General features: G+C 61.6%; 2 protein-coding genes across 4 annotated transcripts in view; one reads left to right on the forward strand and one right to left on the reverse strand.

The window, feature by feature from the left end:
• Nucleotides 1–19,495, forward strand: part of OTOF (otoferlin) — an 86,720-nt gene extending 67,225 nt beyond the window's left edge. The window contains exons 16-47 of one of the 2 annotated variants that reach the window (XM_045844423.1): nucleotides 1,003–1,226; nucleotides 1,441–1,549; nucleotides 2,083–2,263; nucleotides 2,389–2,509; nucleotides 3,072–3,172; nucleotides 3,285–3,375; nucleotides 3,536–3,652; nucleotides 3,973–4,125; nucleotides 4,382–4,571; nucleotides 4,670–4,794; nucleotides 5,148–5,282; nucleotides 5,978–6,139; nucleotides 6,286–6,405; nucleotides 6,869–7,030; nucleotides 7,146–7,308; nucleotides 7,914–7,984; nucleotides 8,736–8,765; nucleotides 9,184–9,315; nucleotides 10,607–10,673; nucleotides 11,446–11,582; nucleotides 11,706–11,840; nucleotides 12,226–12,363; nucleotides 12,643–12,770; nucleotides 12,886–13,056; nucleotides 13,700–13,860; nucleotides 14,531–14,673; nucleotides 15,004–15,092; nucleotides 16,451–16,549; nucleotides 16,703–16,944; nucleotides 17,093–17,271; nucleotides 17,370–17,470; nucleotides 19,296–19,495. In XM_045844423.1, coding sequence (XP_045700379.1) covers nucleotides 1,003–1,226; nucleotides 1,441–1,549; nucleotides 2,083–2,263; nucleotides 2,389–2,509; nucleotides 3,072–3,172; nucleotides 3,285–3,375; nucleotides 3,536–3,652; nucleotides 3,973–4,125; nucleotides 4,382–4,571; nucleotides 4,670–4,794; nucleotides 5,148–5,282; nucleotides 5,978–6,139; nucleotides 6,286–6,405; nucleotides 6,869–7,030; nucleotides 7,146–7,308; nucleotides 7,914–7,984; nucleotides 8,736–8,765; nucleotides 9,184–9,315; nucleotides 10,607–10,673; nucleotides 11,446–11,582; nucleotides 11,706–11,840; nucleotides 12,226–12,363; nucleotides 12,643–12,770; nucleotides 12,886–13,056; nucleotides 13,700–13,860; nucleotides 14,531–14,673; nucleotides 15,004–15,092; nucleotides 16,451–16,549; nucleotides 16,703–16,944; nucleotides 17,093–17,271; nucleotides 17,370–17,470; nucleotides 19,296–19,476 — 4,358 coding nt within the window. In that variant the 3' untranslated portion in view covers nucleotides 19,477–19,495. Of the gene's footprint in view, nucleotides 1–1,002; nucleotides 1,227–1,440; nucleotides 1,550–2,082; nucleotides 2,264–2,388; nucleotides 2,510–3,071; nucleotides 3,173–3,284; nucleotides 3,376–3,535; nucleotides 3,653–3,972; nucleotides 4,126–4,381; nucleotides 4,572–4,669; nucleotides 4,795–5,147; nucleotides 5,283–5,977; nucleotides 6,140–6,285; nucleotides 6,406–6,868; nucleotides 7,031–7,145; nucleotides 7,309–7,853; nucleotides 7,985–8,735; nucleotides 8,766–9,183; nucleotides 9,316–10,606; nucleotides 10,674–11,445; nucleotides 11,583–11,705; nucleotides 11,841–12,225; nucleotides 12,364–12,642; nucleotides 12,771–12,885; nucleotides 13,057–13,699; nucleotides 13,861–14,530; nucleotides 14,674–15,003; nucleotides 15,093–16,450; nucleotides 16,550–16,702; nucleotides 16,945–17,092; nucleotides 17,272–17,369; nucleotides 17,471–19,295 lie in introns of both variants that reach the window. The other variant, XM_045844422.1, reaches the window with a different exon arrangement.
• Nucleotides 19,496–20,960: 1,465 nt separating this feature from the next.
• DRC1 (dynein regulatory complex subunit 1) overlaps nucleotides 20,961–26,239 on the reverse strand; it is a 42,723-nt gene continuing 37,444 nt past the window's right edge. Inside the window, exons 14-17 of one of the 2 annotated variants that reach the window (XM_045844606.1) lie at nucleotides 24,381–24,511; nucleotides 23,170–23,313; nucleotides 22,720–22,822; nucleotides 20,961–21,092 (exon numbers count right to left, since the gene is read on the reverse strand). In XM_045844606.1, the coding sequence (XP_045700562.1) occupies nucleotides 21,024–21,092; nucleotides 22,720–22,822; nucleotides 23,170–23,313; nucleotides 24,381–24,511 (447 nt within the window). In that variant the 3' untranslated portion in view covers nucleotides 20,961–21,023. Of the gene's footprint in view, nucleotides 21,093–22,719; nucleotides 22,823–23,169; nucleotides 23,314–24,380; nucleotides 24,551–26,239 lie in introns of both variants that reach the window. The other variant, XM_045844605.1, reaches the window with a different exon arrangement.

A 26,239-nucleotide genomic window follows, 5' to 3' on the forward strand; every position in this document is an offset into this window, starting at 1 on the left:
CTATCGTAGACTTGTGGGAACGGCCCCTCCTAGGACGCAGGCAGTGTGCTGGGTGCCGGGGACACAGGGGGAAGCGCGCGTTCCTGTCCCCGCAGCACTCTCGGGAGGTTAGCGAAGCGGATGGGCCGCCAAAGGCTCAGACCTAAGGCGGAAGGCACGAAAGACCCCACGTCTGTGATTCCGTTTGTGTAAGGTGTGCGGAGTAGGTGACTCCGTAGAGACAGAGAGTGCATCAGGGGTCGCCGGGAACGGGGGGAGGGGCAATCGGGACGAACTGCTAACAGGTGCAGCGTTCCTTTCTTAGGGGGTGGGAATGGTCTGGAACCAGGGGGCGGTTGCACGACGTAGTGAATATACTAAAATCACTAAAACGCACGCTCCAAATGGTGAATTTTACGTTATCTGAAGTACGTCTTGATTTTTTTAATGCTATAACTTTTTTAAAAATGAGGTAGAATAAAAACCAACCAAACAAAAAGTACTTCAAGCAGAATTGGGTCCGTGCAACACCCGAGACACAGCAGATCCAGCGGTGGGAGAGGTTAGTTAGGGCTAGGAATTAGGGGGCTTCCTGGAGGAAGAGCGTTGAGCAGGGAGGACATTCAGGGCAGAGGAGGGGGGTCTGCGTAAGCACGGTGGGCTGCACGTGTATCTCCGCATCGCGGCAAAGGGCCCCGAAGCCACGCGGAGGCGTGTGGGAGAAGCCGGCATCTGGTTTTCAAACAGCTTGTAGGCAGCCCTGCTCCAGGCACGGGGAAGCAGGGAGCGTGACCCACGCACGCACGTGCCCCGCACCCGCCCACGCACCACAGACATCAGGTTAGCCACGGGCTGCTGCGCCGCAGGCCTTCTCCTGCCTCAGATGCGTCACGGAGCAAGGCATGGGGCCTTCAGCTCAGCAATCAGGGGGTGTAGGCTGGGAGCCCCCAGAAGAGGTCCCTCCAACCCTAGGGGGTCCTGGGGCGTGACACGGGCCACTCCTCTCTCCCCGCCGGCTCACAGGCTTCCTGCCCACGCTGGGCCCCGCCTGGGTGAACATGTACGGCTCCACGCGCAACTACACGCTGCTGGACGAGCACCAGGACCTGAACGAGGGCCTGGGTGAAGGCGTGTCCTTCCGCGCCCGCCTCATGCTGGGCCTGGCCGTGGAGATCCTGGACACCTCCAACCCCGAGCTCACCAGCTCCACGGAGGTGCAGGTGGAGCAGGCCACGCCCGTCTCAGAGGTAAGCTCAGCTGCCTTCCCACCAGGGCAGCCTGGGCCTGGGCTCTGCCTGCGCGCAAGGACTTGGGCCTCAGGCCTTCAGGGTCTGGGCTGCCCAGGTCCGTAGCTGGGTGATCCGGCCCCGCCATCAGCCCAAAGGGTCTGTAGGAGGAGGCCGGGCGGGTCCCAGCATCCCCGTGAAGTTTTAGGCATGGCTGCAACCACCTTCCCCACAGAGTTGCACGGGGAAAATAGAAGAATTCTTTCTATTTGGAGCCTTCCTGGAAGCCTCAATGATTGACCGGAAAAACGGAGACAAGCCAGTTACCTTTGAGGTCACCATAGGTGAGTGCTGGGCTCACAGAGGGGGCTTCTGCGCGGTCACTGCTAAGCCCTGCACCACAGCCCTGGGGGGAGGGAAACTTTGACCACTTTCCTCTGAGTGTCCTCAAGCGTGCACGCTGCACACAGTGCGTGCCCATGGTGTACACATGCCCATGGGGGGGACCTGGGCTCCACCTACCACACTAGGCTGTGTTTGGGACACGGGGGAGAAAGAAGCCATCCCTGTCGAAGGGAGAGGCCCTCGTGGGGCTGGAGAGGACAGAGTGGGAAGATGGGCCGTGTCCTGGGCTGGGCCTTGGGCTCAGGGGTCCTCAGAGCTCTCTGCGAGATCTTTGCAGGCGTGGAGGACACGTGGGGGGGGGCGTTCTTGGTGGGCGTTCTGTCACAGCTGAGCTCACCTGACTCCCAGCACCTCCCCTTCCCTGACTTTCCCTCTCTCCTCCCACGAACCCAAGGCAATGCCTGGGCTGGAGGGCCAGCCGAGGCCCGCTGGGAAAGGGTTCTGGGCCTCACGTGTCCCCTCGTGCTTCCAGGAAACTATGGGAATGAGATTGATGGCCTGTCCCGACCCCAGCGGCCTCGACCTCGGAAGGAGCCCGGGGCCGAGGAGGAAGTGGATCTGATCCAGAACTCCAGTGACGACGAGACGGAGGAGGGTGGGGACCTGGCCTCGATCTCCTCCACCCCACCCATGCGGCCCCAGGTCACTGACAGGTGAGCTGGGGGCAGAGAGGGCCCTGCTCACCTCCCTGGAGGCTGGGCCCAGGGCCGGAGGCCCTGCCTGCCGCCTCCCACCTCCCTGGATCCCAGTCCTCAACCGCCCGCCTCCCCGCCCCCAGGAACTACTTCCACCTGCCCTACCTGGAGCAAAAGCCCTGCATCTACATCAAGAGCTGGTGGCCCGACCAGCGCCGCCGCCTCTACAATGCCAACATCATGGACCACATTGCAGACAAGCTGGTCAGCCCCAGGCCTCGCGGGCTGGGGGGAGGGGGAGCGTGGTAGGGAGGGTCGTCCTCTGCACCATGCAGGCCAGCTTGCCCAGAAACTTGCTGTGAAGAGCCAAGGGATGGGGGGAGCTGCTGGAGTGGCCCCAGCAGGACCTCTGTTGCTGTCCCTGCCCCAGGTCCCCAAAGTGGGCCAAGGGACTGAGGGCTACTTGGAGTGGAGTCTGGCACTCCTGGCCCAGCCGGTTCTGGGGTTCCCTGAGGGCAGCTGGGGCACCCCTCTGTCTCTGGTCTGCGCCTCCCCCACCTAGTCCTGATTCTGCCCACCCCTGCGAGTCCACCAGGTCCACGGATTCAGAGCCCCAAAGTGGCTTTTTTCTTTAGGAACTGAAGACCCCCAGGCTTTGAAAGCAGAACCTGGGAAATTGGGGGTTTCCTGATGGTGGTGGGACGCTGGAGGGTGGCACTAGTGGGAGGTCCCAGGTCACCTTATTTCCCCTGATGGGCGGGGAGGCATTTAGGGGGGCTGGGGGAGGGGGCCGTGACTCAGCGCGCACCCCGCTCCTGGTCCTCAGGAAGAAGGCCTGAACGACGTGCAGGAGATGATCAAAACCGAGAAGTCCTACCCGGAGCGCCGGCTGCGGGGCGTCCTGGAGGAGCTCAGCAGTGGCTGCCAGTGAGGGGGAGGGGCAGTGGGGGGAGCTGGGAGGACAGGGAAGACAGGGAGGTGTCTGTAGGCCTCCCACTGGTGGGTGGGCTCTGCTGAGGCCTGCTCCCCTCCCCCGCAGCCGCTTCCTCTCCCTCGCTGACAAGGACCAGGGTCACTTGTCCCGCACCAGGCTCGACCGGGAGCGCCTCAAGTCGTGCATGCGGGAGCTGGTGAGGACACGCGGTCCTCAGTGCTGGACCACGGGGGGGGAGGGTCTGGAGGTGAAAGGGGAAACTGAGGTGGGAGGATGTGTGTCTGAGGCCACAGCACCCCCGGGCCAGCCCCCTGTGCCAGGCATCGTGGCCCCACTCACCCCGCACACCCTCGCAGGAGAGCATGGGGCAGCAGGCGAAGACCTTGCGGGCTCAGGTGAAGCGACACACGGTGCGGGACAAGCTGAGGCTGTGCCAGAACTTCCTGCAGAAGCTGCGCTTCCTGGCAGACGAGGTGTGCCCCCACCGGTGTGCACAGAGGGCCGCCCAGGCCGGACCCCGGGGGCCAGCAGAGAGAGGGGGCCGCACAGGAAGGGGTTGGGCTGCACCTCCTAGGAGGCCTCCGCTGCTCTGACCGCTGTGGGGGACAGGGGCGAACCAGCCCTTCATCCGGCTGCACATTCTTCCTGCCCCATCAGTGGGGGGCGAAGGAAGACCGGCACCTGGGGTCTTTCCTCCGGTCCCTGAGGGAAAGACCCTGGTGGCCAGTGAGGCCTACGGGGGCCCCGCCAAGAAGCGGCCCCCTCAACCCCGGGCTCCCCCCCGCCCCCACAGCCCCAGCACAGCATCCCCGACGTCTTCATCTGGATGATGAGCAACAACAAACGCATTGCCTACGCCCGGGTGCCCTCCAAAGACCTGCTCTTCTCCATCGTGGAGGAGGAGCTGGGCAAGGACTGCGCCAAGGTCAAGACGCTCTTCCTCAAGGTGCCAGGAGGGGGCCCGACCGAGGGGGTGCTGCGGGGTGGGGGGCTGGGGTCCTGGGTTTGCACATGGCTCTTTCTAAGGGTGAGTCCCCCGGGGAGGGAGCCGCCCCCAGCCCGGGTCTGGCGAGCCTGAGCTGGTGGAGTGGCGCCCACCGGGGGAGCAGGTGCTGAGAGCGGACAGAGCTGGCAGAGAATGGGAGGACAGCATGGTCCCGCCCCGCCCACACCCTCCATGCTGACCCCACGCCCACCCCCAGCTGCCCGGGAAGCGGGGCCTCGGCTCAATGGGCTGGACCGTGCAGGCCAAGCTGGAGCTCTACCTGTGGCTGGGCCTCAGCAAGCAGCGCAAGGACTTCCTGTGCGGCCTGCCCTGCGGCTTCGAGGAGGTCAAGGCAGCCCAGGGTCTGGGCCTGCACTCCTTCCCACCCATCAGCCTGGTCTACACCAGTGAGTGGGGCCCCCTGGCTCCCAGCCCTCACCCTGGGAGGGCGCTGGGGCGGGGGAGGGGGCGGCGTCCCCAAGGCTCAGCCCACCCTTCCCCACAGAGAAGCAGGTGTTCCAGCTCCGGGCCCACATGTACCAGGCACGCAGCCTCTTCGCGGCGGACAGCAGCGGCCTCTCGGACCCTTTCGCTCGCGTCTTCTTCATCAACCAGAGTCAGTGCACAGAGGTGAGGGTCGGGGGGAGGGAGCGGCTCTGGCTTTGAGAGTATCTGCGGACCTGTGAGCCTGTGGGACCTGGAGAGACGGAGGGAAGCCTGGCAGACGAGCTGCACGCCCAGGCCACCCCGGGGAAGGCTCTGGTGCGGTTCTGGTGAACGCCGGGAAGACACGGGCAAAGGGGCGCGGGGAGCAGACTTCACATTAGCCTTCATTTTAAGATTCCCAGAAGAGTCAGGGAACGTGACATTCCTGCCCGCCGAGTCCCCTGGAAGCCACAGTGGCCGCCGGTGGCTTCTGATTGGATATCTTTCCATCCACCACCACTTATTACCTGCCTCCCCCGCCCTGCCCCGTACCACAGGTGCTGAATGAGACCCTGTGCCCCACCTGGGACCAAATGCTGGTGTTTGACAACCTGGAGCTGTATGGGGAAGCTCAGGAGCTGCGGGACGATCCCCCCATCATCGTCATTGAAATCTACGACCAGGACTCCATGGTAGGGTGGGCTCTGAGACCGAGGACCTACCGCTGTGTCACTGCCCTCTGTGAGCTCGGTGGCCGCCTGCCCAGAGCCCCTCAGCCAAGGTGTTTTCGGGAAACGTGGGAGCCTGGGCTGCTCACCGGCCCCTCCTGCTCCGTCTCTGCAGCCTGACCCCTTCCCAGCACTGTGGGCCTCTGGGGTCTCAGGGGGAGATGTGTCAGGGTGTCCCCACCTCCCAGCACAGACAGAATGAGCTCAGGCCCCAAGTCCCCAGGACATGGGTCAGCAAGTCCTGCTGTCCCCAGCCTTCCCCCCTCCCAAGGGACCCTCAGCCTCCTGCCTGCACCTGCCAGTCAGTAATAGCCTCCCAGCTCTCCATGAGCGCTCTGGAGTGGGGGGTGAAAGATTGGGGGGTCCCTCCAGAGCTGGGAGCCACTTATGACAAGCCTCCTTAGCTACTGGGGTCCCGGAGCGACCCTCGACTACAGGTGGGAGGACCCTCTAGTCCTGGGTCCCAAATCTGCCCCCACTGCCAGCATGGCCTTGAGCGAATCGGTGGTGAGACTTGGTTTGTGCACGGGTGGAATGGGGTGACCGCACCCTGCCCCCTCACCCGCTGGCGTTGTGGCAAGGACAGAGTAAGACCCCAGGGTGACCGTGCTCGGTCAACTCAAGCACCAAGCGGCCCCCTTGGCCGTTCGTCCCATCAGGGCAAGTTCGACTTCATGGGCCGGACCTTCGCCAAGCCCGTGGTGAAGATGGCCGACGAGGCGTACTGCCCGCCCCGCTTCCCGCCCCAGCTCGAGTACTACCAGATCTACCGAGGCAACTCCACGGCCGGGGACCTTCTGGCCGCCTTCGAGCTCCTGCAGGTGCGGAGCCGGGAGCGTAGTCCTTGGGGGCCTGGGGTGCTGGGTCCTCCCTGTCTCTCTAGATCACGTGGCATCTAACTCCTGGGAAGGCAGAGCCCGCTCTCCAGGCTCCGCAGGGTGTGACCCTGTGACCCCCCCCTCCCCAGATCGGGCCGGCAGGGAAGGCCGACCTGCCGCCCATCGATGGCCCAGTGGATGTGGATCGAGGCCCCATCATGCCTGTGCCCATGGGCATCCGGCCCGTGCTCAGCAAATACCGAATCGAGGTGCGTGAGGGCTCCACCCGCCCCCCTGCCCTGCCCACCCCTGCCCTGCATGGGCCCTGCTGTGCTCTGTCCCCTTGCCCCTCACTCTGTGCCTCCATCGAGGGCATAAGCACGAATTGCACCATTGACATCAGATCCCCGGGGGCCTTCAGCAGCCTCAGGCCACCTCGTTTTTCAGACAGGGAGACTGAGGGACAAGGAGGGGAAGTGACTGGTCCAAGGTCACACCCGGAGGTGGAAGCAGACGTGGCCCCACCAGTCCAGTCTGCCCAGTCTGCACCGAGTCACCAGTCCCAGCCCCGCTGCTGGCCCCCAACACCTGCCCCTGTCAGCTGCCCTGGCCCTGGCCACCCCCCCCAACTCACTGCCCACCCCACTGCCCGGATCCTTCTCCAGGGCCCAGTCCACCCACCGCTGGCTCCCTTGACTCAAGGGACTCTCCCATCCCCCTGCCCCCTCCCAGGTGCTGTTCTGGGGCCTGCGGGACCTGAAACGGGTGAACCTGGCCCAGGTGGACCGGCCGAGGGTGGACATCGAGTGTGCGGGGAAGGGGGTACAGTCATCCATGATCCACAACTACAAGAAGAACCCCAACTTTGGCACCCTCGTGAAGTGGTTTGAAGTGGTGGGTGCCGGCCTGGGCCTAGCCTGGCAGAGCGGTGGGGGGCGGCTGGCATGGCGGGGCAGGCCAGGTGCCCCCGCCCCCTTCTCTGAGCTCAGGCTCCGTTGGCAACACCCAGGACCTCCCGGAGAACGAGCTCCTGCACCCGCCCTTGAACATCCGCGTGGTGGACTGCCGGGCCTTTGGCCGCTACACCCTGGTGGGCTCCCATGCCGTTAACTCCCTGCGGCGCTTCATCTACCGGCCCCCAGACCACTCGAGTGCCAACTGGAACACCACCGGTAGGCCACACCCCAGGGCCCAGGCCCGTGTCCACCCAGTCCATGGGAGGGGCTCCAGCTCACAGCCCAGTCACATAGCCACCTGTCTGCCGCCCGAGGGCATCCACAAGTGGGTACGGGGGAGGCCACCGGGCAGGTCCTGTCCCGGGAGCCAGGCGCGTGCAGGGCTGCCCCTCACTCTAGAGCCAGAAAGAGCCGGAGCCAGAGACGCCCTTAGAGGGCCTGAGGGCAGACAGCTTCCTCAGCTGGTGCCTGGGGGAGACCCGGCCTCCGCCCACCCCCACCCTGCCCCCGGCCTCCCGCCCGGCCCAGCCTCCACTGTTTCTCTCGGCTGCAGCTCTTTCCTCCGGCTCACCTGCTCCCTCTCCAGATGCCCACAGCGTTTCCCTCAGCTTCTTCGTCCTTCTCCCTCCCCGCCCCCCGAAAGCTGGAGAATCAGCTTTAGGCCTCTCTCTGGTCCTTCTGGTCGCCCCTGACTTTCACTGTCACTCCTGCTCTTCCCTGTCTGTCTGCCTGTCTGCCTGTCTGTCCATCTCTCTGTCCAGTAAGACTCCTCCGGGGCTGCCGTGTGCTGTGCAATGGGAGCCCCTCCTCTCACCCCGCAGGGGAGGTCGTGGTGAACATGGAGCCGGAGGTGCCTGTCAAGAAGCTGGAGACCATGGTGAAGCTGGACGCGGTAAGGCGCGTGGGGTGCCGCCCTGGCTGGGAGCAAGCGAGTGGCTGCGTGTGATGCCCCCTCTGAGCCAGGCCGCCTCCTCCGGCGTGTCCGGGGCTGACCCTGACTGTATGTGCAAACAGCTTCGTCCTAGACTGTGAGTGTGTGCGGACACACGCACAAGCGTGCTGTGTGCATGGACGAGAGACAGAAAGAGCCGGAACCGTTTGAGAGAATAGCCAGCTCCTCCTGGGAAAACAAGACGGAGGACCGGACCTTAGCTTCCCTCTCATCCCACAGGCCCTGGGCTCTGGCGGGGGGTTTTCACCAGGGTCCTCTTTGGCTGTGCAATTGTGTGTGTGTGTGTGTGTGTGTGTGTGTGTCCACTTAATTCTGAAGGTGCTTGACCTGGTCAGAGAGGAAAAGTGGAGTTGAAGTTGACTCCATCTAGCCAACCTCACTGCACCCCTGCGTGCGGCCAGCTGCCGTCCCGATCCTGAGCCTCCCACTGAAATCACCTGGGGCGTCCACAGCTGCCTCAGGGTTGAGAACCACCCCCCACCCCGTCAGGTCTGAGGGAAGGTCTGCAAAGCAGACCTTTCGCAGGCTCACCGGCGCCGGTGTGCTCTCGTTAGTGCGGAGCTGACCCTGGGTGCGCACGGATTCACGGCGCATAGCAAGTGTCCCCCACGCTCCTTGGCTGAGCTGCTGCCTTCACTCCGGGCTCTGGGGGGGCTAATTCTGTCCCTGTCTCTTTGGTTCCCCTTTGCAGACTTCTGATGCTGTCATCAAGGTGGATGTGGTGAGTGTGGGGACCGTCTGGGGGTTCTGGGGAAAGAGGACCCCACACTGGTATGGGTGTCAGGCCGAAGGGTGCAGCAGCAGGCAGAGAGCTGCCCCAGCCCCCGGATGCTCGTGCCTGCATGCCTCCCAAGAGGCAGATCAAGATGGCTGCTCGGGCGGCGGGGCCCCTGCGTGCCGACCCTGCTTTGGCTGGGGGTTCGTGTGGGCAGGTCACAGCCTCTCCAGCCATGGCATCCTCCTCCACAAGACAAAGCCCCACCCTCTGGCCGTGGTGGCCCCACAGAGCCTCATGGGGCCCAGGGCTTCCCGGGAGCAGATGGTCAGAGCGGATGGGGGACCCCCAAGTTGTCCAGGGCCTCAGGAATGGCCAGGGTGCGGTGATGTCTGCAGGTCCCTTGACCTGGCCATCCCTCCAGGCTGACGAGGAGAAAGAGAAGAAGAAAAAGAAGAAGAAGGGCAACTCGGAAGAGCCAGAGGAAGATGAGCCGGACGAGAGCATGCTGGACTGGTGGTCCAAGTACTTTGCCTCCATTGACACCATGAAGGAGGTGAGGCCTTGGGCTGGGCTAGGGGGCTGAGGAGGGACTGGGCTGGGGAGGTGACCCCCGCTCCACATCAGGCCCTGCCGCCCAACTTCTTTCCTGCTCCCCACCTGAGCTGGCTGCTCCACCCCGTCAACACGAGCTTGGAACAGCCTCGTCTCACAGCCTTGACGTTCTAGCCCAGAACGCCCTTCCCGGTGTGGCGGTCCTGTCTCCGTCTCTGACTTGCTTTCCTCTGGTCCTCATTCATTCAGTTCACACACATCTCTTGAGTGTACGTGAGTCAGGCACCATCCTAGGTGCTGTGGGCGGCGAGAGATAAGACACCGTACCTGCCCTGAGGAGCCCTCTGTTTGCTGGGCAAAGTGGGCATGTGAGCAGATACAGTTCAGCGTGATAGCAAAAGCCAGTCAGCGCCTGCCGGGGCCAGAGGAGGCTTCGCAGAGGAGGTGACGTTTGAGGAAGAGGAGAAACATGCTCGGAGGCCAAAAGGAAACAACTTCGAAGTAGGACTTGCCCATCTTCACGCTGTTTAATTTGACCCATCTTGGTCACTGTAGCTACGACATGTTCTTCCCCTGTTGTGGGCACTTGGGTTCCACCTGCTGAGCCAGACCGCAAGTTCCAGAAGCACGTTTCTCCTCTTCTTCGTCGTCCTCTTCTCCACACTGCTTTCCCAGCTCAGGGCACTCCCTGCCTGCCTGGCTGACCAGGAGGGATGTGTGCCTCAGTTTCCTCAACTGAGCTGACCCAGCCCCATGCTCTCCCCAGGCCCTTTCTGTGGCCCAAGCTGTGTGTGATGCTCACTAGGCACATCAGGGCACAGGCTAAGCTTGCACAGCAAGTTAGATTGGTGTGAACCAGGGAAAAACTGTTACGGTAACTCAACAGTGTCAAGGACCAAGACATTGCCACCTTGCTACCGTCCTCTGGGTAGTGAGTGATGGAGCAGGAAGGGGTAAAGAGAAGAAGAGGGTCTCACTCCTTTCCTTGACCGGCCCAACCCAGAAGTTGCACATATTAACCGGAATCTAGTCCTACGGCTGCATGTAGCTGCAAGGGAGGCTGGGAAGCGTATTCTTTTCCTGGGTTGGATGCATGCCTAGAAAAACTCCTCAAGAACAGGAGAGCAGACCCAAACACAGAGGGTCTGCTGTAACCTAGTAGGAAGGCCTTTCTGTTTCTAGCACATTTAAGCCTGGTCTGAGACCACAGTGGGGCGTCCCCTGACCCCTGACCCCTGACCCCTGCCCAGGAAGCCCACCCTCCTTCCTCCTCTCACCTCATCTTTCGGCAGCAACTTCGACAGCAAGATACCTCAGGAATGGACTTGGAGGAGAAGGAGGAGATGGACAACCCTGAGGGTGAGCCCTGGAACCCTGGATCTCTGCCCCTCCATCCCCTGGCCCCAGGGGCCTGGCTCCCCCACCTCTCTACACCAGCTGCTTCTCTTTCTCCCTCCCGTGCGCCCACATGGCTGCGGCAGCCAAGGGCAGACATCCCCAGGTGTCCCTGGGCACTAGCGCGCAGGCTTGGGCCGGTGGACGGGCACATAGAGCCACAGAAGGGCTGGAAGCACCCCCAGAGCTCATCCTACCCAGCACTTCCCAATCCTTTCCTGTGGCATGATGTCATTAATGGGTGTCCTCGGGGGAAAAGAGGGTTCTATGGTTCAAGGCAAAAAAAAAAAAAAAATAGGTCTTTTGGTGCAGGAATTCTCGGTGTCTTTAATGTACAAATGTTATTTTAAACCTCTACTAGGAAGCTATACTATAAAACATTTCCCCAACATAGTCGACGGTGACACCTCTTTTCCTGAAGCTTTACACGAACGCCTCCACCTCAGACAAGCCGGCTGAGGCCAGGGGAGAAAGCGAGCAGCTTCCCCGGCCCCGCTCTGGCACAGGGCGGGAGAGCAGTCTCTGCGCACACTCCCGCGTGACCTCGCTGGGCACCTGCGCCGTGTGAGGCAGGCACGCCCGGGAGCGCTGTCTGCATTTCACAGATGAGGGCACAGGGACCGGCCCAGTGACGGCAGCCAAGTGCGTGCATTGGCAGCGGAGCTGGATCTCCAGCCACCCTGCTGCCCCGTGTCCACCCCAAATGGACGAGGCCTCCTTTTCTGTCCCTGGCCAGGTGTGAGGGGGCTGGCGAAGGGCAAGGAGAAGGCGAAGGCTGCAAAGGATGAGAAGAAGAAGAGAACGCAGAGCCCCGGCCCCGGCCAGGGGTCTGAAGCCCCCGAGAAGAAGAAATCTAAGATCGATGAGCTCAAGGTAAGGGTCTGGGGCGCACCCTGCCGGGGGGTGGGGTCACACCTGGAGACAGGAGGTGGTGGATGAGACAAGAGGGAGGCCAGTGGACAGGCCGTGGCTCCCTAACGGCTTGGCCTGGCTCAGGTGTACCCCAGGGAGCTCGAGTCAGACTTCGACAACTTCGAGGACTGGCTGCACACCTTCAACCTGCTTCGGGGCAAGACGGGGGATGATGAAGACGGCTCCAGCGAAGAGGAGCGCATCGTGGGCCGGTTCAAGGTCAGGCAAGGAGCAGGGCCTAGCCCCTAAGCCCCAGGCCCTGAGCCTGACCCCCCCGGGGCACCCCTACGCACCCCACCCCCATGCCAACCAGAGCCCAGCGCTGACAGTCACATGAAACTGTCAGCTGTACTGGTTGGCAAAATAGGAAAATACTTCCATGCTCGGCGACAAAGACCATTCCCCCCGGGGGGCCTCCCCAAGTTGCCTCCCTCCCCCTCCACCACGGCCCCAGCCACTCCTTCCAGAACCCCTGGGCCTCCCCCTGACCCAGCCACCAGGGAGTTCAGGCCCTGCCACAGCGAGGTGCCACTGTTGGCGGCTTTGATGCCCCCCCACCTGTGCTCACGGAAGCCCGCGCCCTGACGCACCGTGCCTTGCCCAGGGCTCCCTCTGCATGTACAAAGTGCCGCTCCCAGAGGACGTGTCCCGGGAAGCTGGCTACGACCCCAGCTGCGGCATGTTCCAGGGCATCCCCAGCAACGAGCCCATCAACGTGCTGGTCCGCGTCTACGTGGTCCGGGTGAGACCCCCTCGCACCCCCTCCCCCGTGGCCCTGTTCCCCCGCCCCAGGGGGCTGCAGCAGCTGTGAACTGGCAGTGCCGGATGGGGAGGCACCTGAGGGTCGTGGAGTCTAGCCCCCACCCTCTAGAGAGGAGGAAGCCAAGGCCCAGACAGGGGCACACGGCCAGTCTCCTGCCCTTGGCCCCCAGGGGACTGTCAGGGAGCAGAGCAGGGGCACTGGGAGATGAGGAGGGCGTGGGTGGGGAGCCTGCTCAGGAGCACCCCTCCCCCATCTCAGGCCACAGACCTGCACCCCGCAGACATCAACGGCAAAGCGGACCCCTACATCGCCATCCGGCTGGGCAAGACTGACATCCGGGACAAGGAGAACTACATCTCCAAGCAGCTCAACCCTGTCTTTGGGAAGTAAGGCCGCCAGGTGGCCTCCCAGCTGCCCCCCACCACTTCTCCAGCCCAGACCCCCTCTCCTGTCAACCCACCTCACCTTCAACCCTTTTCTCAATCAACCTCACCCGGCCAGGTCCTTTGACATCGAGGCGTCCTTCCCCATGGAATCCATGCTGACAGTCTCCGTGTATGACTGGGACCTGGTGGGCACCGATGACCTCATCGGGGAAACCAAGATTGACCTGGAGAACCGCTTCTACAGCAAGCACCGCGCCACCTGCGGCATTGCCCAGACCTACTCCATGTGCGTGGGGCGGGGCGGGGCGGGGCGGGGCGGGGCAGGATGGGGCAGGGCGGGGCCCACCCACTGGGCCTTGGCTCAAACAATAAGATTCAGAGCATGCGGTTTGGGGAGGTAGACGTTTTACAGGGTCTGCTCCAGGCCGGGCCTGCACCCCTGCCGGCTCTGGGCACAGCCTTCAGAGGCCAGGACCAGGAGAGAGCCACCCGGAGGCTGCAGGACAGGGGAGGCGGGGCGGAAAGAGAAGCGTGGGCTGGGAGGAGAGGCGGCACTGTGCCCCAGGAAGAGCCCACTGGGGGTCTGGCCTGTCTCTGCCGCTGACAGGCGATGTGACCCTGGTCACATCCCTCGACCTCTCTGGTCATCCGTTTCCTCGTGGGAGTCTCTGAGGTTTGAGAGGAGTGGGCACCCTAGGGGCAACTGGAGACTCGTCCTGGAGACACTGGGCACCTGGGGCCGGAGCTCAGGGCAGCGGGGGTCAGCCTCCCGCAGGCCCAGCACCTCAGTGGAGCCCGGAGCTTGGGACAGGGCCCACAGGCTGTGTCGGGCAACAGACAACGTAAGGGAACTGGCTGTAACCAGCTGCCACCTGTAAACGGCCCACCCCTCCCCGAGCCCCACCATGCCTCTGTGCCCCCCCCCACAGACACGGCTACAATATCTGGAGGGACCCCATGAAGCCCAGCCAGATCCTGACCCGCCTCTGCAAGGAGGGCAAGGTGGACGGCCCGCACTTCGGGCCCCCTGGGAGGGTGAAGGTGTCCAACCGCGTCTTCACGGGGCCCTCTGAGATGGAGGACGAGAACGGTAATGGGGTGCTGGATGCAGCCACCGGGGGGGCCACAGGTCAAAGAGGGGCCCGTGCCTCCCTCTAACGGGGCCTCAGGGCCTAGTCTGGGGTGTCCTCGGTCTGGCCCTAGTGACCCCCTACACATCAGCCCAGAGCTCCCCCACACTCTGCCTGCCCAGCCTCTGCCCAGCCTCCCCGTGCTGCAAAGTGCTCGCCTGCTTGCTGCCTTCTCTCTCCTCTCAGCACCCCTCTGGGCTAGGGAGGGTCTCCCCACTGCACAGCTGGGAAAACTGAGGCCCCAAGAGTCCAGCACCTTGTCCAAGGTCACATGGCCCCAGGCCCTGCGCTCTCCGCACTGCTCTGCCCGCGGGGCCCTTCCCAGAGAATCAGGGGGACCTGTGCAGGGACTGCCTGCTGACCCCCTTCACGGTGCTGGGACAGGAGGTGGATTCTTGCCCCCTCCCCCGACCTCAGACCCCCTGACCTGAGGATTCTCTGGTCAAGTTCCCCAGGAAGAGGAAACCCAAAGACGCGAGGCTCTCTGGGCCCTGTGGGGCAGCTGAGAACTTGGGCAAGCCGTCTCCCTCTGCGCCTCAGTCTCCCTAGCAGTAAAGTGGAGATGGGTGGGCCAGTGGTGGTCTCGTGCTGCTGAGCAGGAGTGAGCCGCTGACACGCTGGCACCCACAGGTCAGAGACGGCCCACGGATGAGCACGTGGCACTGTGCGCCCTGCGGCACTGGGAGGACATCCCCCGAGTGGGCTGCCGCCTGGTGCCGGAGCACGTGGAGACCCGGCCGCTGCTCAACCCTGACAAGCCGGGCATCGAGCAGGTGACTTCCGGGAGGTTCTTTGCTATTTGGGATCAGGGAGTCCCAGCCTGGGTCTGTAAAACGGGGCCCCATCCTATTGGCTGCCTTCCCAAAGCCTGGTGCACCTCCCCACTTGTCTTTGCCTTGAGCCAGAACCACAGCAGCTCAGGTGGAGACCTGGGGTGTTTCCCTCAGAAGCTGTGATTGGCTATTGATGATGTCATAGGAATTCCTGGCATCCAAGGCTGAAAATTGATGAAATGGGTCTTGTCAGAGGCCAGCAAAGGTTGGGAGGGAGAGGAGAGCAGTGGAGGAGCTGTGAGGAGACCTGCCCTGCCCCCTCTTCCTCAGGGCCGCCTGGAGCTGTGGGTGGACATGTTCCCCATGGACATGCCGGCCCCGGGGACGCCTCTGGACATCTCCCCGAGGAAGCCCAAGAAGTGAGCTGCTGGGGCCCAGCACCACCCCTCCCTGTCCCCACCCCTTGCCCCCATGCAGCCCCAGTCACTGGTCCATCGGCTTTCCCCCGGGTGGCCTTGTGATGGGAGCAAAGCAACCCATCAAGGGAATTGTGGGGCCTGCCCTTGGTGGGTGGCCTTTGCTGGAGCAGGGGCCACGACCCCCATGGGAGGGCAGTGAGAGCCTGAGCCTGTGCACCAGCACCCCCAGCAGACTTCCGCCAAAACACGGGCTCCCACACTCAACACGCACCTGCACTCGGGACACAGACCCCTGGGAGCCGGCTCCGCCCTCCGACAGCCCCACCCCAGGCTGCCGTTGCCCTCTGCCAGGGTTTACCTGCGGCACCTGCCAATGAGATGTGCAGGAGGGGGCGCCCAGAAGGAGCAAGAGGAGGGTGGAGTGGACAGAGCACTGGGCCGGGAGCCGAGCCAGCTGCCTCTCCTAGATGACCCTGGCCAAGTCACTTTGCCTCCCGGGTCCTCAGGTTTCCCATCTGTGAAGTGGCAAGATCAAGTCACTGCCAACGGTGATGCCCTCGTGGCCGGAATCAGGGCCCCCTTCATGGGCGGATGGATTCGCACAGGGGCCCACGTTCAGGGGCGCCCCACCCTTACTCCAACCTGATAATCTTGAAATTCTTAATGCTTTTTGAACAAGGAGCCCCCTGGTTCCATTTTGCACTGGGCGGACAAATTAGGCAGACAATTCTGCCTGAAATAGCCTCGCCCTCTGAGGCTACGAGTGTGCTGTTCCAGGGTCTGCCATTAGGGGACACCCCAACCCACAGGTCACGGGGACTTGCAGTCCAAAGCCTAACTCCTGAAGATTGAAATTTAGCTACCCTCATTTCACTCTAAAGGGAAAATCCTCTTTGGGGACAAGAATGTAAATTAGGAAACTAGATTACATGGGTGTCCCCTGCTGGCTGCTGGGCTTAAACGTAATTTCTGCGAGAAATGGACTGGCGAGCTGGCCTCTGGAGACAGGGGCCTTGCTCCTGACGCTCTGGGCCTCGCCCGGCCCTGCTGGAGCCAGCCTCCCTGGCCAGCAGTGTGCTCTGGGTCCCGGCATTCCAGCCGGTCTGGCTTCCCCCCGCCCCGGGGCCACAGCCACTCTCCTCCCAACAGCCATGCCGACTGGCCGGCCCAGGGACCCAACAGCTCTGCTGCCCCTCTACTCTCCCAGCTCCAACCCGCCCAGGCCCCCTGCTCACCCCAAGTCCCCAGGGCTTCTCTCGGCCATCTCGTCTCCAGCCCCCTGCCCGGCCCAGCCCCAAGGCCCTGCGGCCACCCACAACCCCCACCCCGACCGCTAATCAGCCTCTTCCCCTGCCCAGGTATGAGCTACGGGTCATCGTGTGGAACACGGACGAGGTGGTCCTGGAGGACGACGACTTCTTCACCGGGGAGAAGTCCAGTGACATCTTTGTGCGGGGGTGGGTGAGAGGCCCCCCGGCCGGGTGGGGGCGGGGCAGGGTGAGCCCGCCCTCCTGGTGGGCAGGATAGGAGGGCGAGGACAGAGGGAGCTGTGGGCTGCGGAGAGGCCCCACGGGCGTGGCTGCAGGTCCGCCGCGGGCGGCTCTCTGCAGGTGGCTGAAGGGCCAGCAGGAGGACAAGCAGGACACAGACGTCCACTACCACTCCCTGACCGGGGAGGGCAACTTCAACTGGCGCTACATCTTCCCCTTCGACTACCTGGCTGCCGAGGAGAAGATCGTCATCTCCAAAAAGGAGTCCATGTTCTCCTGGGACGAAACCGAGTACAAGATCCCGGCGCGGCTCACGCTGCAGATCTGGGACGCGGACCACTTCTCCGCCGACGACTTCCTGGGTGCAGGGCTGGGCGGGGCTGGGGGGCGGGGACCCACAACCGAGGGGGCGGGGCAGGGGGAGGAGGCGGGGACCGGGAGAGCCCGCCCTGGGTGAGGGGCGGGGCCACTCCACCCGGCCTATCGGCACTGACTCTGAGGCCGCCGCAGGGGCCATCGAGCTGGACCTGAACCGGTTCCCGCGGGGCGCGAAGACGGCCAAGCAGTGCACTATGGAGATGGCCACGGGGGAGATGGACGTGCCCCTGGTTTCCATCTTCAAGCAGAAGCGTGTCAAAGGCTGGTGGCCTCTCCTGGCCCGCGACGAGAATGACGAGTTTGAGCTCACGGTGGGCAGCCCACCGCTCGGGTGATGGCCAGGGCGGAGCCAGTGCTAGGGGCCCGGCACCTGGCGCAGACATGGGGACAGTCCTCTTCCTCTCTGCAGGGCAAGGTGGAGGCAGAGCTGCATCTACTGACGGCCGAGGAGGCGGAGAAGAATCCAGTGGGCCTTGCCCGCAATGAGCCGGACCCCCTCGAGAAGCCCAAGTGAGTGCCCTGCCGGCCCGGAGCCCCTGCCACACAGGCCCCTGGGGACACTGGAACAGGAAAGAGGGGCCGGAACCCTCTGGTCTTCTTGCCCCCACTCTGCGGGGTGGCACCCCTGCCCTCTCATCCCTTCCGGAGAACTACTCACTCAGCCCAGGGTGGCCCCTCCTGGCCGAGCCCCCCGCCACTCCCTGAGCCTTCACCCTCTGCGTCCTTTCTCCGTGCTCCCCCCGCTCCTCCTGCTGCTCCAGCCGGCCAGACACGAGCTTCATCTGGTTCTTGAACCCTCTCAAGTCTGCCCGCTACTTCCTGTGGCACACGTATCGCTGGCTGCTCCTCAAACTGCTGCTGCTCCTGCTGCTGCTCCTCCTCCTCGCTCTTTTCCTCTGCTCTGTGCCTGGCTACCTAGTCAAGAAGATCCTTGGGGCCTGAGCCCGGCATCCTCCTGGGTCTGGTACTCCTCCCTTCTTCCTCTGGACGTAGAGCTTGGCAGCGTGCACGGCACACACATGCACGCATACACACAACATGTAACTGCACACACATGCACACACAGGAAGTTTCACAAAGCTTGCCAAGTACTTCCAATGGTTTCATGGGCTCCCAGGACGGGAAATGACTGTTTTCATGATTACATATTGGGCCCGAGAGGTGAAATAAGTTGCCCAAGGCCCTCTAGCAAATTAGGGAAGAGCTAGGACTCGGCCTAGGTTTCCAAGTTGCCAGTCCAGCATTCTTCAGACTACACCACTTCCTCTCCCAATAACATCCCTGCGAGACTAACCCAGCTCCCCCGGCAGACAGAAGGTGAGGTACGGACAGGGAAAGGGAAAGGGTTTGGCTGGGCTCAGCCGGCAAGTCCCAAGTAGTTCCTGCAGCGTCCACCTGCCAACCCGCAGCCCTCAGCGCCCGGCAGGACAGTTAGGCAGCTCCATCCAGTTCCAGCATCTCAGCGGCCAACGTCCACTGAGTACCCACCCAGTGCCAGACACTGTGCTGGGAGCCTTGCCCTCCGGTCTCCCCCACCCTTTCACCCACCAGCTCTGCCGATCACCCGTGGCATAAGTGAGGAAACAGGCTCAGCGAGGTGCTAACTTGTGTGTCCTCGCTGGGGTCAGACACCCGGTGCTCTGCACCCACGCCCCGACCTGCAGCCCCACCCATGCCGAGCCCAGCTCTAGGGGGTGCACCCCGAGTCCTCTGGGAGTCAGCGGGGCAGGCATCTGAGAAAGCGTCTTCGATTTTACATCCTGGCATTTTGTAGAACCTGTTGTCTTGTAACACAACACACAGCTCAATAAGCACTGCCTGGCTAGAGGGGCCGTGCAGAAGGCAGAGCAGTGGTCACATCCTGACAGCGGGCACGTCAGTGTGCGTGGCCTGAGCCCTAGGAGCCCTCAGATCCCTGGCCGAAGTTTACGTTCCCCAGAAAGCAGTGGGGGAGGCTGAGAAGCGTGGTCTCACGGAGAGCGAACAGGGGCAGCGCCGGACCCTGCACAGCGAGCTGCTAAATAGAGGCCCTTCCTGATAATCACATTGCCAGGGGCCACGGCTGGCTGTGGGTGTTCAGGCGGAGGCTCGGGGCTGCCCAGCGGCAGGAGGTGCCACGTAGGCCCAGGGAGGAGGCTGGGATGCCAGAGGGTCCTGCAAATGGGAGTGTAAGCAGCGCACCCAGTGCTTAGAAATGGGCTCAGACCCTGTCGCCAGCATTCACTACTTTGGGACTGAGGCTAGGACAGACAGGGTCTCTTGGGGTCAGAAGGGCGGAGGGGATGGGGTGCCCTGGGAGGTGCCCACGGCCTGACCGAGCCTCCCCCTCCCCCAGCCGGCCCGACACCGCCTTCGTCTGGTTCCTCAACCCCCTCAAGTCCATCAAGTACCTCATCTGCACGCGCTACAAGTGGCTCATCATCAAGATCGTGCTGGCGCTGCTGGCGCTGCTCATGCTGGGCCTCTTCCTCTACAGCCTCCCCGGCTACATGGTCAAGAAGCTCCTGGGGGCGTGAGCTCCCCGCAGCCTCCCCGCAGCTCCTCTCCTGGGCCCGTGTGCGCACCCCTCCCCTGGTGTGGACTTCCCAGACTCCCTGGGGAGGGGCCTGAGGAGCCTCGTGTCCACCCTCAGGCCTCAGGTCCAGGAACCCATCTCCTGCTTGTTGGGCTGGTGATGGGGCTGCCCTCTCCTCCCCAGGCCTGCAGCTGGCCTGGTCCTGCCCCTCTGGTCCCTGCCTGTGGAGTGGGGGTGGGGGTGCGGGCAGGGGTCGGAGGCTGCACCTCACTGCTGAGGCCCCCCCTTCTTCAGGCCCTGGCTCCCGAGGAAGACACCCCAAACCCTCCCCCAGGCCTTCCAGTCACGAACTAAAGCTTGAATGAAGTTAACCCAGAATCATGGGCCAGTGCCCAAGGCTCTAAAACAAAAATGAATGAGCAAGGAGCATCACCCTCCCTTCCCCAGACACAGTCCTGTGGGGGCAGTGACCCCACCAGTCCTGGTTCTGCAGAATCGGGCCAGACCCTTCCTAGTGACCCTGTGGGTGGCTGCTTCCACCCCAGCACACTCCACGTGTCTCCTCCTCCTGCCCAGGCGGCCCCCAGGTGGGGACTTGTGGGTTTTCATTGATTCTCATAGCTTCCTCTGCCCTGGCTACTGTCCGCAGGTCTAGCTGAGGGGCCGTGAGGATGAGCCCCTTTGCCCTCCCCTCTGCCCCAGGCAGCCCCTGCGCTACCCGCCCCCCCCCCACAGCTGGCCCGTCCAGTCCCTCCAGGTGCAGCCAGGAGTTTGTGCTGGAAGTGCTGCCCCCTGCCTGCGTGAGCTGGGATTCTCTTGGCTGTTTTTCCTTTCTCGAGTGGTGATTTTTCTCTTAATAAAAGAAATCAAACACTGAGCTGACGAATCTGCTCCAGTGGGGGGAGGGGTGGGGGGCACAGGGTCAGTGGGCACTCCGGGGTTGGCAAACTCAGCGTCAGCTGGCCCCTCTGACGTTTCCTTTGGGTGGCCTCACGGCCCAGCGTTCAGGGCAGGCCTGAGGCACAGGGCCACCTGCCGGGGGTGCCTGAGGGAGGGACCTCACACCACAGCCCAGAGCGCACAGCAGGGTGCACCCAAGGGCCTCAGAAGCTCCCCAAAAGGGTCCTGCTGCAGGCCCAAGGGCAGTCTGAGAGCTGACGACCCTGCAAGCTGCCCCCAAGTTCCAGCTCCCGTGCACAGGCACTGACTGCCCCCAAAGCGACAAGGGAGCCGCATGCCACTGGCCTGGCCTCATCTCACAGCAACACACCTGTTTGCCCCTCACAGTCCGAGGCCGGGACACAGTCCTGTCCTGACCCAGAGGTGGGGGTAGGGGCCTGTGTCTCACCGGACCCGACCTCTTTAAAAAGACTCAGCCACAACTTTGTAATGACTTTAATCATGACTACAGGATACAGGTCACTTGCTCTCGTCACTTTACAATGGCAGCTCTGGGCAATGCAGAGCTCGCCCTGCAGCTCCCCAGGGGACACGTGCCAGCCCCGGCACCAGCACCGGCGCCAGTGCCTGCGCCGACACAGCACCTCGTCAGGGCTGGCTGGGTTTCGTGGGCATCTGGAACACCTGAATCGGAGGAATTTGCAGCTCCGAGTTTACCTGGAAAAGAGGGAGTGAAGGTCATCACCCGTTCCCCAGGGTCCTCCGCCTTCCTGTCCTCCGGGGGTCAGGTGCACTTGTCAACTTTCCCACAGGCCCCCGCATCTCTGCATGCACTTCCACTCCCTGCATCCGGGCGTCTGGGAAAGCCCACGTCTGCCCTCCCACAGAAGACAGGCTCCGGGGCTGCCTGTTCGGCTCCGCTCCAGCTGACGAGCCTCTGGAGATGTTCTCAACCTTCCACTCAGATCCATTCTCTTTGATTCTCTTCCCCTCTTCCCCTGCCATCCCAGCCCCCAGTCCAGCCCTGCACTTCCCTTCATCCTCCCCATCGTCTTGTACACAGTAGCATCGATGGAAGGGTGGGCCATGGTCCCCTGATGTCTGAATCCTGTCACAGGCCAAGAGGTCATCATGACACCCAAGCTAACCACGCCCCCTGTTCAGATGCAGCCTGGGGCCTGAAACCAAGCCGGGCCGCACAACCCCAGGGCCCAGGCTTGTGGCTGGCCTTAGTCACCTCTCACACACACAGCTGATGGCAGAGGAACTACGCTCAGCCCAGTGGCATGACCCTGCTGGTCCACAGGCTCAGCACCACGTGAAGGACACCTCACCAGCAACTCAGAGCTTGCAACTAACCGTGTTACCAACCAAAGGGAGCAGAGACAGGAGATTCCTCCCCTTGCCGCGCCACAGGGAAGTTGCCCAACTACTGCTGGAGTGGGCATGAGTGGGGGCCAGGGAATAGCTGCCCCAGCTGGAGCCCCCTCTGCCCACATCACGTCGCAGGCCAGACAGCCTGGGCTGGCAGAGCGGGGAGAGCCGGTGCTCTGGGCCAGTCACGGAGTCTCCAGGTTTTGATTCTCCTTTTTTTTAATTGTTTATTTTTATTTTTTTAAGATTTTATTTATTTATTTTTAGAGAGGGAAGGGAGGGAGAAAGAGAAAGAGAGAGAAACATCAATATGTGGTTGCTGAGGTTCATGGCCTGCAACCCAGGCATGTACCCTGACTGGGAATCGAACCTGCGACACTTTGGTTCGCAGCCTGCGCTCAATCCACTGAGCTATGCCAGCCAGGGCTTAATTGTTTGTTTTTAGAAAGAGGAGAAGGGAGTGAGAAATAGAGGGAGAGAAACATCCATGTGTGGTTGCCTCTCACATGCCCGCCCCCCACCAGGGACCTGGCCCACAACCCAGGCATGTGCCCTGACTAGGAATCAAACCGGTGACTCTCTGCTTCTCAGGCCGGCGCTCAATCCACTGAGCTACACCAGCCAGGGCCGATTCTCCTTTTTGTGCAAGAGGGAGAATCATTTCTGCCCTCATTTCCTCGCAGACTGGTTGTTAGGGCCAAGAAAGAAAACAACTCTGGAAGGGTCAGCCAGCTGTCACATGGCACTGCTCTGGCCCTGCTCCTAAGAGTGGCCCCAGGAGCGGCTGGCTGGTGCCCGCAACCATGGCATCACAGACAACATGGCAACCCATGTCTCCAAGGGCGCTTGCCTTGGGTCGGGGAGGGGGCTCCTCATTTCCTAATATCAGCTCCCGTGTCCCCCCCACCTCTGCCCCCCACCTACCCCCAGCCCCCCCTGCCCACCCTCCTCGAGGGTCCCCGCCACCCACCTTGGAGTGCAGGTACCGCTGCAGCAGCACCTGGAGCTCCGTGTTCTGCTGCTCCAGGGCGCCGTTTTCTGCCAGCAGCTTGGCCCTCTGCGTCAGGACGAGGCTTTAGGCAGAAAAATCGGTGAGGAGCCGCCCAAGGCCTCCTCCACCCTCCAGCAAGGATCCCTGTGTTTCTGTTCTGGCTAGAGGTGGGAGGGGCCCCAGAAGCCACGCCTCCAGGGCAGCCCTCCTGCCTCCAGAACGAGAGCTCGGCTCGTGGGAACAGAACCAAAAAGGCAGGGCCAGACGGCCGGTCACCAGCACCGCACAACCCCACCAGGAGCTGCCCAAGGAAGCTTCTGTCTAAGAGTTCATGGACACGGAGGTGGCTAGTGTGGCCGCTCGGAGCGGGATGCCTCCCCACTAAACCCACCCAGCTCGCCCCTCCCGGGCCAGGACACACACACTCACTGGTATTTCTCCAAGGCCAGGTATAGACCGTCCCAGAGGTTCTGCGTGGCCTGAGAGACAACCGTGGCCAGGGCCTTCCAGTACTCGGAGTCCTTGGAGCTGTCTCGCACTTCCTTCAGCAACTTCACTGGTGCCCGAGAGTCCCTGAAGGTCAAGGGCACTGGTGCCGTCAAGTCCACCTGGCACCACCCGGACCCACCAGTCACATGCCTGTCCCTCACGGACCTCCTGCTTTCCCATGGGTCGTCCTCCCAGTCAGTTATGCGAGCTTCTCCGACTACAGGAGGGTCTTGGAAAGGACACGTGCTCATCATCACTATTCCCGATTCTTGGTGTCACTGTCACTTTTGGGAGCACCACCGGAGTTTATCCACCCTTTTCCCCTCAGTCGGTTTATCTCACTGGCTTTCAAGCTCATTACTATGCCCACTACTCTCACTAAGACATCCAGAACCGCTCTCAAAATCTGTCACTGCCTCTCCGTCCCCTCTAGGATAGCTGCGACCCAGGCTATCACCTCCCCCCACCAAATCTCCCCATCGCTCTCCCTGTAGCCAACCTGTCGCCAAGGTGATCTTTCTAAAATCCAAGTCTAAGCATGCACCCCACTGCTTAAGACCCGTTCTGGCTCCAGGCCACTAAAGAGCAAGGACCAAGATCTTGGGCACGTGAGGAAAGGCTCTCCCACCCCCGGTCCCACTTCCCAGCCCCCCGACACTCTAGCCACACCTCTGCCGTTCTTGAACACACCAGGCCTTCCCCTGTGCGGTGACACCCTGAAATGCCCTCTCCTCCACTTTATCCACCTAGGAAAACCCAGTTCTGAGCCACCCCCTCCTCAAGTCCTCTGTGACACACCTCCCCGGAGCAACGTGACACCTTGTGTGTGCTTCAGCTACTGTTCTGCTCACAGGGGTCAAGGCATATACAAGGTGCTCACAAGTGTTATTCCCACGTGCCTACACATGGCAGACCCCAGTGAATGTTCCTTGAATGAATGAATGATGAATGAAATCACTTCTACGCCCCATTTCTTTCATTTCAATGTCCACTGATCCCTCTAGGCCTCCCTTCAGATACGCCTTCACTCACTCCCCCAAGTTCTTGCTCAGCAGCCTCCCTGGCCTCTGCTCGGCCCGTCACCCCATCCAGCCTCCCCCCCCCCCCCGCGCCGCCCTGTTCTCAGGAAAGCCTCCTGCGCCACAGCCCACCTGGGCTTCCTCAGGCCCATGACAAAGGCCTCCAGAATCTTAAGGACATCGTTGGGGTGGATGAGCCTGGGAGAAGGGGGAGGCTCTTCTTCCTTGGGACTTTCCTCCTCCTCTCCCTGGAAGTCTAGCTGCTCACCCGAGTCCAGTGAGGGCACCAGGCTCACTCGCTCCTGCAGAGGGTGACAGGTGCCAGGGGCTGACCTGGAGAAGGTGCCAGGGGTGACTATGGGTTGGAGAGACACAGGCGTGAACATACAAAAACAGACAGGAGGAGGGGAAAAGTGAAAAATGGACAAGAAGTTACAGAAAAGATCAGAGGGAGACATTTACACAGGAAAAGGGGTAGTGAGGACCAAGAGTGGGGAAGAAGGGGGATGGGACCAGGGAAAGGCACGTGGGGACTCCAGGACGAGGCTAAGAGTCCCTTTCCAAAGCTGGGTTCACAGGGGCTCACTATAAAAGTCTTCCTCCTACTTTTTTTAAAGATTTTATTTATTTGTTTTTAGAGAAGGAAGGGAGGGAGAGAGAGAGAGAGAGAAACATCATTGTGCAGTTGCTGGGGACCGTGGCCTGCAACCCAGGCATGTGCCCTGACTGGGAATCGAACCTGCGACGCTTTGGTTTGCAGCCCACGCTCAATCCACTGAGCTACGCCAGCCAGGCTTCCTCCTACTCTTACCTCTCAGTCGAGCAGTTAGCTTCCCCTAGACAAAGAGGCACTGTCAGTTTCTTACGCAGCCCTCCAAGGACACACCGGCTGTCCGTATGGGCACACGCTTCCAGCCCGCTGCCACAGAAACGACACCACCCGACACGCATCGCTCTGCACTCTGCTTTTTCACACACCGGTACAGCTTAGTGGTCCTTTCCAATAAACACACCAAGAACTTTTTGTTCTTTTTGACAGCTGCACACTATTCCGTTGTGCAGATGCTCCCTATATTATTTAGTCAAATCCTTAATGATGGAAATGCAGGCTGTCTCTGATCTTCTGCCGCCTCATACAATGCCGCAGTGAACAAGCTACAACACACACAGTTCAAATGTGTACATACATGTCCCAGGGGAGAAATCGCAGCGTAAGACACATGCAGTTTTGTAACTGCTGCCACCAAACAGCCCTGCGCGGAGGCCGCAACCATGCCCACTCCCACCAGCAACGCAGGCGCCTGCCCGCCTCCCGCACCTCGCCCCCCACCCCCCACGTGTTCCCACACTGGCAGGTGTGTGCCAACCGCACAGGCGAAAACGAATCTGGGCAGTTTTAGTTTGCATTTCTCTTACTACAAGAAAGCCTCATTATCTTTTTATGCATTTAAAAGTTCTTCGTATCAACCCCTGGCTGGCGTAGCTCAGTGGATTGAATGTGGGCTGCGAACCAGAGTCGCAGGTTCGACTCCCAGTCAGGGCACATGCCTGGGTTACAGGCCACAGCCCCCAGCAACTGCACATTGATGTTTCTCTCTCTCTCTCTCTTCCTTCCCTTTTCTCCCTCCCTTCCCTCTCTAAAAATAAATAAATAAAATCTTAAAAAAAAAACTTAAAAAAAAAAGTTCTTCATATCACCCCTTCCAGATGGTATTTGTTTGGATCCCTTGTCTGCTCTATTGAGTTATCTTTTTCTTATTGGTTTACAAGAGCTCTTTATATATTAAGGAAATTAGTCCCCAACTGTCATGAGTGTAAAATATTTTTTCCCAGCTGTCATGTCTATCTTAACTTTATAGTGCTTTTTGCCCTACACAATTTTTTTTTAATCTACTCGAATATATCCCTTTTTTCCTTCTTTATGGCTTCTGGCTTTTGTCCACACAACCAACTCTTTTTGGGAACATACCAGGGCACTCACTCATGTTGGG

Source organism: Phyllostomus hastatus, unplaced genomic scaffold (assembly GCF_019186645.2).
Source record: "Phyllostomus hastatus isolate PE091 unplaced genomic scaffold, TTU_PhHast_1.1 phas_contig_402, whole genome shotgun sequence".
In the NCBI taxonomy this organism is placed as follows: domain Eukaryota; kingdom Metazoa; phylum Chordata; class Mammalia; order Chiroptera; family Phyllostomidae; genus Phyllostomus; species Phyllostomus hastatus.